General features: G+C 40.3%; 2 protein-coding genes across 6 annotated transcripts in view; one reads left to right on the top strand and one right to left on the bottom strand.

Moving 5' to 3' along the window:
* LOC113106909 (E3 ubiquitin-protein ligase TRIM36-like) overlaps positions 1 to 5,219 on the top strand; it is a 26,265-nt gene extending 21,046 nt beyond the window's left edge. For all 5 annotated transcript variants that reach the window (XM_026268942.1, XM_026268943.1, XM_026268944.1 and 2 more), the window contains one exon: positions 3,732 to 5,219. In XM_026268942.1, coding sequence (XP_026124727.1) covers positions 3,732 to 4,077 — 346 coding nt within the window. In that variant the 3' untranslated portion in view covers positions 4,078 to 5,219. The remainder of the gene's footprint in view (positions 1 to 3,731) is intronic.
* Positions 5,220 to 5,946: 727 nt separating this feature from the next.
* On the bottom strand, positions 5,947 to 8,155 carry LOC113106910 (partner of Y14 and mago B-like). The gene is made up of 3 exons (XM_026268947.1): positions 8,063 to 8,155; positions 6,732 to 6,825; positions 5,947 to 6,655 (listed from the first exon to the last, which is right to left on the bottom strand). Exons 1-3 carry the CDS (start codon positions 8,100 to 8,102, stop codon positions 6,247 to 6,249), a joined length of 543 nt encoding a protein of 180 aa, XP_026124732.1. The 5' UTR covers positions 8,103 to 8,155; the 3' UTR covers positions 5,947 to 6,246.
* Positions 8,156 to 8,496: the final 341 nt, after the last annotated feature.

The raw sequence follows: 8,496 nt of genomic DNA, 5'->3' as shown, positions 1-8,496 counted from the left end.
ATAATATAGATGTGCTCTGCTTGACAGAAACCTGGCTAAAACCTGATGATTACATTATTTTAAATGAGTCCACCCCCCAAGATTATTGTTATAAACACGAGCCGCGTCTAAAAGGCAAAGGGGGAGGTGTTGCTTCAATTTATAATAACGTTTTCAGGATTTCTCAGAGGGCAAGCTTCAAGTATAACTCGTTTGAAGTAATGGTGCTTCATATAACATTATCCAGAGAAACCAATGTTAATGATAAATCCCCTGTTATGTTTGTACTGGCTACTGTATACAGGCCACCAGGGCACCATACAGACTTTATTAAAGAGTTTGGTGATTTTACATCCGAGTTAGTTCTGGCTGCAGATAAAGTTTTAATAGTTGGTTATTTTAATATCCATGTCAATAATGAAAAAGATGCATTGGGATCAGCATTTATAGACATTCTGAAATCTTCAGATCATTATTTAGTTCTGTGCAAACTTCATATAGCCAAAATTGTAAATTCTACTTCTTGTTACAAGTATCGAAGAACCATCACTTCTACCACAAAAGACTGCTTTTTAAGTTATCTTCCTGATGTATCCGAATTCCTTAGCATATCCAAAACCTCAGAACAACTTGATGATGTAACAGAAACTATGGACTCTCTCTTTTCTAGCACTTTAAATACAGTTGCTCCTTTACGCTTAAGAAAGGTTAAGGAAAACAGTTTGACACCATGGTATAATGAGCATATTCGCACCCTAAAGAGAGCAGCCCAAAAAATGGAGCACAGCTGGAGGAAAACAAAACTAGAGGTATTTCGTATTGCTTGGCGGGAAAGTAGCATATCCTATAGAAAAGCATTAAAAACTGCTAGATCTGATTACTTTTCTTCTCTTTTAGAAGAAAACAAACATAACCCCAGATATTTATTCAATACAGTGGCTAAATTAACGAAAAATAAAGCCTCAACAAGTGTTGACATTTCCCAACACCACAGCAGTAATGACTTTATGAACAACTTTACTTCTAAAATCGATACTATTAGAGATAAAATTGCAACCATTCAGCCGTCAGCTACAGTATCACATCAGACAGTGCACTATAGATCCCCTGAGGAACAGTTCCACTCATTCTCTACTATAGGAGAGGAAGAATTGTATAAACTTGTTAAATCATCTAAACCTACAACATGTATGTTAGACCCTATACCATCTAAGCTCTTAAAAGAGGTGCTTCCAGAAGTCATAGGTCCTCTTCTGACTATTATTAATTCCTCATTGTCATTAGGATATGTCCCCAAAACCTTCAAACTGGCTGTTATTAAGCCTCTCATAAAAAAGCCACAACTTGACCCCAGAGAACTAGTTAATTATAGACCAATCTCGAATCTCCCTTTTCTGTCCAAGATACTAGAAAAGGTGGTATCCTCACAATTATATTCCTTCTTAGAGAATAATGGTATATGTGAGGATTTCCAGTCAGGATTTAGACCGTATCATAGTACTGAAACTGCTCTCCTTAGAGTTACAAATGATCTGCTCTTATCATCTGATCGTGGGTGTATCTCTCTATTAGTTTTATTGGATCTTAGTGCTGCGTTTGACACAATTGACCACAGCATTCTTTTGCATAGACTTGAACACTTTGTTGGCATCAGTGGAAGTACATTAGCATGGTTTAAATCGTACTTATATGACCGCCATCAGTTCGTAGCAGTGAATGAAGATGTATCATATCGATCACAAGTGCAGTATGGAGTACCTCAAGGCTCAGTACTAGGGCCGCTACTCTTCACGCTTTATATGTTACCCTTGGGAGATATCATCAGGAAACATGGTGTTAGCTTTCACTGTTATGTTGATGATACTCGGCTCTATATTTCCTCGCAGCCCGGTGAAACACACCAATTTGAAAAACTTATGGAATGCAGAGTCGATATAAAAAACTGGATGACGAGTAATTTCTTACTGCTAAATTCAGAAAATAGAGGTGTTAATTATAGGGCCTAAAAACTCTGCTTGTAATAACCTAGAACACTGTCTAAGACTTGATGGTTGCTCTGTCAATTCTTCTTCATCAGTTAGGAACCTAGGTGTGCTACTTGATCACAATCTTTCCTTAGAAAGCCACATTTCTAGCATTTGTAAAACTGCATTTTTCCATCTCAAAAATATATCTAAATTACGGCCTATGCTCTCAATGTCGAATGCAGAAATGTTAATCCATGCATTTATGACTTCAAGGTTAGATTATTGTAATGCTTTATTGGGTGGTTGTTCTGCACGCTTAGTAAACAAACTACAGCTAGTCCAAAATGCAGCAGCAAGAGTTCTTACTAGAACCAGGAAGTATGACCATATTAGCCCGGTCCTGTCCACACTGCACTGGCTCCCTATCAAACATCGTATAGATTTTAAAATATTGCTTATTACTTATAAAGCCCTGAATGGTTTAGCACCTCAGTATTTGAATGAGCTCCTTTTACATTATACTCCTCTACGTCCGCTACGTTCTCAAAACTCAGGCAATTTGATAATACCTAGAATATCAAAATCAACTGCGGGCGGCAGATCCTTTTCCTATTTGGCGCCTAAACTCTGGAATAACCTACCTAACATTGTTCGGGAGGCAGACACACTCTTGCAGTTTAAATCTAGATTAAAGACCCATCTCTTTAACCTGGCATACACATAACATACTAATATGCTTTTAATATCCAAATCCGTTAAAGGATTTTTAGGCTGCATTAATTAGGTAAACCGGAACCGGAAACACTTCACATAACACCCGATGTACTTGCTACATCATTAGAAGAATGGCATCTACGCTAATATTTGTCTGTTTCTCTCTTGTTCCGAGGTCACCGTGGCCACCAGATCCAGTCTGTTTCCAGATCAGAGGGTCACTGCAGTCACCCGGATCCAGTACGTATCCAGACCAGATGGTGGATCAGCACCTAGAAAGGACCTCTACTGCCCTGAAAGACAGCGGAGACCAGGACAACTAGAGCCCCAGATACAGATCCCCTGTAAAGACCTTGTCTCAGAGGACCACCAGGACAAGACCACAGGAAACAGATGATTCTTCTGCACAATCTGACTTTGCTGCAGTCTGGAATTGAACTACTGGTTTCGTCTGGTCAGAGGAGAACTGACCCCAACTGAGCCTGGTTTCTCCCAAGGTTTTTTTCTCCATTCTGTCACCGATGGAGTTTCGGTTCCTTGCCGCTGTCACCTCTGGCTTGCTTAGTTGGGGTCACTTCATCTACAGCGATATCATTGACTTGATTGCAAATAAATGCACAGACACTATTTCAACTGAACAGAGATGACATCACTGAATTCAATGATGAACTGCCTTTAACTATCATTTTGCATTATTGAGACACTGTTTTCCAAATGAATGTTGTTCAGCTGCTTTGACGCAATGTATTTTGTTTAAAGCACTATATAAATAAAGGTGATTGATTGATAGAGATATGATCCCTGCACCTCGTCTCTCAACAGCTCTGAGCTCGAGAAGTGCAAGAAGAAGAAGAAAGGAAGAAATCAGCAACAGTGAAATTATGAGGTTCATTCTAGAAAGAGTGTTAGCTACTGTTATCCTCTCCTCGTACATGTGTCTAATCTCCAGGTGGAACCGCTGTAAAATAAGACGATTTCAATTTCTCATCCGATTCAGAAAAACAGAAGGTTATGATCTGTATAGTTAATAAAGTTTGCAAAAAAAGAAGGTAATCTGTTTGTTCCCGTCAGGTACGACCAGGACAGCGGTCACGACAGCGGCAGCGAGGACACGTGTTTCGAGGTCTCTCTGCCCTTCACACTGGTCGCTGTGGGCATGGGTCGGCTCTTCATCCCCAAAGCGTCCACCGCCGCCGGAGACCACAGCAGCCGAGTCCTGCCCATGCCACAGAGGATCGGAGTCTGTCTGGACTATGACGCGGGTCGCGTGTTCTTCTACGACGCAGACTCCATGCGCTGTCTGTACGAGCGAGCGGTGGACTGCTCCGGGACCATGTTCCCTGCGTTCGGGCTCCTGGGCGGCGGAGCGGTTCATCTGGAGGAGTTCATCACGGCCAAGCGTCTGTCCTACATGTGAGGTGTCTGTTAGATCTGTCTCGTTCTCTCGAGCTCCTCGCCGTGTGGCTCACAAGTGTGCTCTCGAGTGCCTTCAGCCGACCGTCAGTTCACATCAGGGTTCACATTACTTCACCAGAATCTAATGCAAAGCCTCACGACGTCACTTCACTCTCTGAAGAATGGGCACTGATACTGTTAATTACTTCTCATCGTTTATATGCAGTTAAATGAGCTTTAAAAACAACTAACATCATGATCTGATCACTACAGAACACAAGTGAGCACTAATCAGTTCTTTATTGTAGCAGCACCTGCTAAACAAGAAATGTTTCCAAGTAAATATGTGCTAGATGTTTTTTTTGTAATCGAGTTAAACACTTTAATGAAATGTAGCATCTGAATCAAAGCGGTGCTGATCACGAGACAGACCTGAACACCTTAAATCTACAGATGCACTGTTATAGTCTTGACACGGCCTTACTGAGCAATCACCGCTTCATTAACCAGAGACGACTGGCACTAACTACCTCTGACGATCCCTTATTCTGCTCTTGTGCTTGTATCGCTTAGAAACATGACCACATCTTCAAGTCAGAGCATCCTGCTTCCTGATCACGTCTTATTCTGTGGAGTATTGCTCTTTTTATCCTTTTCGGCAAAACCTCACACTAATCGAATGTTTTCAACAATGTGACTGCAGAAAAGGAGACTCTGAATGCTTTAAACTATCAGATTGAGCTTTTAATGTTAGTGTTCATCTGAATAAGTGTGTGTGTGTGTGTGTGAGACCAGTGGACTGAAGAACTGAGAGCAGTGTGTGTGTGTGTGTGTGTGTGTGTGAGACCAGTGGACTGAAGGACTGAGAACAGTGTGTGTTGCGGTGGATGGGGAATAATGAAGAGTGATCACAGAATGTGTTTTGGGAGCTTGTAACCTAATGTTGTGCTGTATCTTGTGCGTGTTAAACAGGGTTTGTGATCGTTCGGTAGTAATGTGTGGTACTGATCTTCTGAATCCTGCTGATGTTGTTTAAAGCATGTGTGAGTGTGATCTATCACTTTAACGGATGTGACCAGTGTCTATCTGTCACCGGCATGGGTTTATTTTGAATGCACTATATGGGTTTTTGTAGAAAAATAAATGAATGTCCTTTTAGCTGTCAGTCCTGCTGTTTCCTAACCCCCCCCCACCACACACACACACACACACACACACACACCACCACAAACCAAGAAATGCTGAGCAACATATGTGCATTTAATTATGACTGTAAATAAATGATCAGGGGCTGCTAGACTCTATAATAATAATAAGAATAATAATAAAAGTTTAAAATGTATAGCAGATATGAATAGAAAAGTCCAAATGAAACATCTATTTTCATAATAGGGTTAATTTTGCGGATATTCATCTCAGAAAGCAAAACTATGAAAGCATCTGTTAATGTATCTTGTGTTGTCAGTCATGAAAAGTGACTATAAGACCAATCTTTGATCAATAAATTAAATGAGAATAAGACACTGTAGGCTGTTAGCAATCCAATGAAATCAGTCAAATCTAGTTTTGTACGGCAGAAGAAGTGTTTACACCACAGTTACAACTGAATAAAAATGCTAAGGTCTTAAAATAATATTTAAATGAATAAAAATGAGCTTTTATAAAACCTTAAATATGAATCTAAAAGTGTCAGTCAGTGTTGTGAGTGAGTGATCAGAAACAGCTGATGTATTCGGGAAAAGACCAGCTCTGTCTCTGAATGGATCCCTGAATCATTGGTTAGAAGAGTTAGGAAGCACTGCTGTCTCTGTCTCTGATACGATCTGTCTCACATCCGTGATCGTGCTGATAACATCACATCATGTAGAAATATGACACACACTCATACTAGTCTGCATCACACGATCAAGGCTGTATTTGTTTGTGTTTCGTGATCGATCGTTTCATTAAAACATCAGTTACTGTAAGGTGATGTGAAAGGCAGTAAAACAGCAGCTCAGCTGTGGACATCAAACAGAAGATTGTAATGCAATGTTTAATATAACACAAGTCTACACATTATAGTTTCATGCTGTGGTAAAACATCAGTCTGTGATCTGCCGTCTGCTCTCGTGTGAGTTCTGGACGACCCGCATCTAGAGTCCAGAGATGTGTAAAACACAGGAATGAGTTTGGACTGATGTAGAGACACTCACAGATCTCCCAGATCTTCCTCCAGCAGCTTCAGCTCGTCTCGTAAAGCCTGACCCCGGCTCAGTTTGTCCAGCTGCTCCTTGCTGGGGGTCTTCAGTTCTCCCGAATCCATCTTCTGCTGGAGATCCTCCACCTGTCGCAGCTTCTTCCGCAGGTTCTTCATCTTCTTGGCTCTCTCTGTCGCGTCGCTGGTGGTGTGGTGGTCTGCGGTGAGGGTCATGTGCTCCAGCTCTGAGGTCACGTCCTCCTGCGGGATCTGCTGCTGTTTGCGCTTCTCTTTGCGCTTCATGTTGCGTTTGGCAGTTTTGGAGAGTCCTGCGGCGTCGCTCTGTGTCTCGTCCTCGGGGCTCATGCCGGGGGGCAGCTCAGGTTTGCTCTTGAAGAACTTGACGTACTTGTTCTCATAGCTGCAGACAGAGAGAAGTGTGTTAGCGGAGAGCACACGTGCACAGCAGAGCGAGGGTGAACACTTCTCACACTTACACCGGGACCTCCTCCTGCGGGACGTATCCGTCCTTCACCCGCCGTGGTCTCCTCCACGAGCCGTCCGGACGCTGCGAGGCGCTGATGTATTTACCTGAAACACACACACACTCTTTTATTTGGGTCCACAAGACAACAGAGATGCACACCGGTGAGGAGGAAAGTGAGCAATGCTCCACACACAACTTCCTTTAAAGATATTTGCTTTGTGCTCCTTTTAAGCTATTTTTAATTATTTTTATATTACCTTGTCTAAAACTATCATTTTAACACAAAAAAAACCAGGATTTACATCTTGTTGCAACATTTTACAAAAATCAAGATTTTATATATTTGATCAAAATATCATGTTTTAAAAATCGGTTCACAACACTGAGCTAAAATACTAAATACCTTTCCCACATCTCTGACAACAACTACATGAAATATTACAGTTTTTAGACAAAGATTTTGAGGTAAACAGTAAAGACAATACTAACTCTAACTCTTGATCTGTAAAGGGGAGTTTGCATCTCAGTCACAGGACCCTAAATCCCAAACACTGGAGTAATGAGCTCTCAGTGACCCTCAGGTGTGTCCCAATACTGATAAAACTACAGACTTCTGTGTGACACAAAAAGACTAAACATCAACATCTTGAAGCTCTTTGACTCACTGAAAACTTTAACTTTATCACTCTTATTTTAATTGCATTAATAAAAAATATTTTTAAATAATTATAGTAATGCTTTAATATATATTGCATCATAAAAGTACATTTACATTTAGTCATTTAGCAGATACTTTTATCCAAAGCGACTTACAAATGAAGACAACAGAATCAAAACTAACGAAAGAGAAATGATATACAAGTGCTAAAGCAGTACACGGAGCAAGGGTTTTATTTTAAAATATGTAATAAAAAAACAGATAGAATAGAAACATTACAGAATCCAGTGTTCACTAGATTCACAGCGTACATTACAAATAATTATAATGCATTAAATCCTTTAATAACTCTTTTCCATTAATTTTGCATAACAGTAACTATTATTATAGTATTGCTGTTAACCCTTCCACTGCACTCAATATTTTTAATCACGATCATGTTTATTATTATTAGGCTATGCGCATACCGCTGCAATGTAAGTATTTCATCAGGATAAAACGAGCTCGAGTAAATGAAACACACACAGAAAGAGAGAGGGAGAAATAAGGAAATAAACAGCATTCAGAAGGAATGAAATCCAGAAGCAGACTCGATCTTCATGTGTGTCGAGACTCATCACTAACACACACGGCTGTTATATGACAATCCACGCAGAAACGTGTTTGTGTGTGAAATGCTTTACCAGACTCATCTGTCACATAGGGGGTTGCCATCTTTAACATAGACTAACTTCCGTTTGCACTCTGCTATCGCGAGACCGTGCAGTAAAGCTTCGAATCTATTGAACCGATTACTATAGAAAACGATTCACTGTTTCGAAGCGCTCGGAAGATCAAAACACGCTGGTGACGCCTGCTGGCCAGAACTCAGGCTAAAACATGAATAAAACTGCAATCCACAAACCCAGTGCAAAGCTTTCTTGAAAGTAAAATATATTAAAAAACAATCAAAATAATGATATATTATTAAATATGATGTGTCTGTATAATATATTTAAAATAATTATTATTATTTTGCATGGCTTGTTTGTTTGTTTTATGTAGAGCGTACACACAGTTGTCTCGTTAAAATATCTACAAATTGATCCGAGATGACAGTCGATCTCAATGAACTCGC

The sequence above is a fragment of the Carassius auratus genome, chromosome 8 (genome assembly GCF_003368295.1).
Source record: "Carassius auratus strain Wakin chromosome 8, ASM336829v1, whole genome shotgun sequence".
Lineage (NCBI taxonomy): Eukaryota > Metazoa > Chordata > Actinopteri > Cypriniformes > Cyprinidae > Carassius > Carassius auratus.
This window is presented reverse-complemented; position numbering and strand designations above follow the sequence as displayed.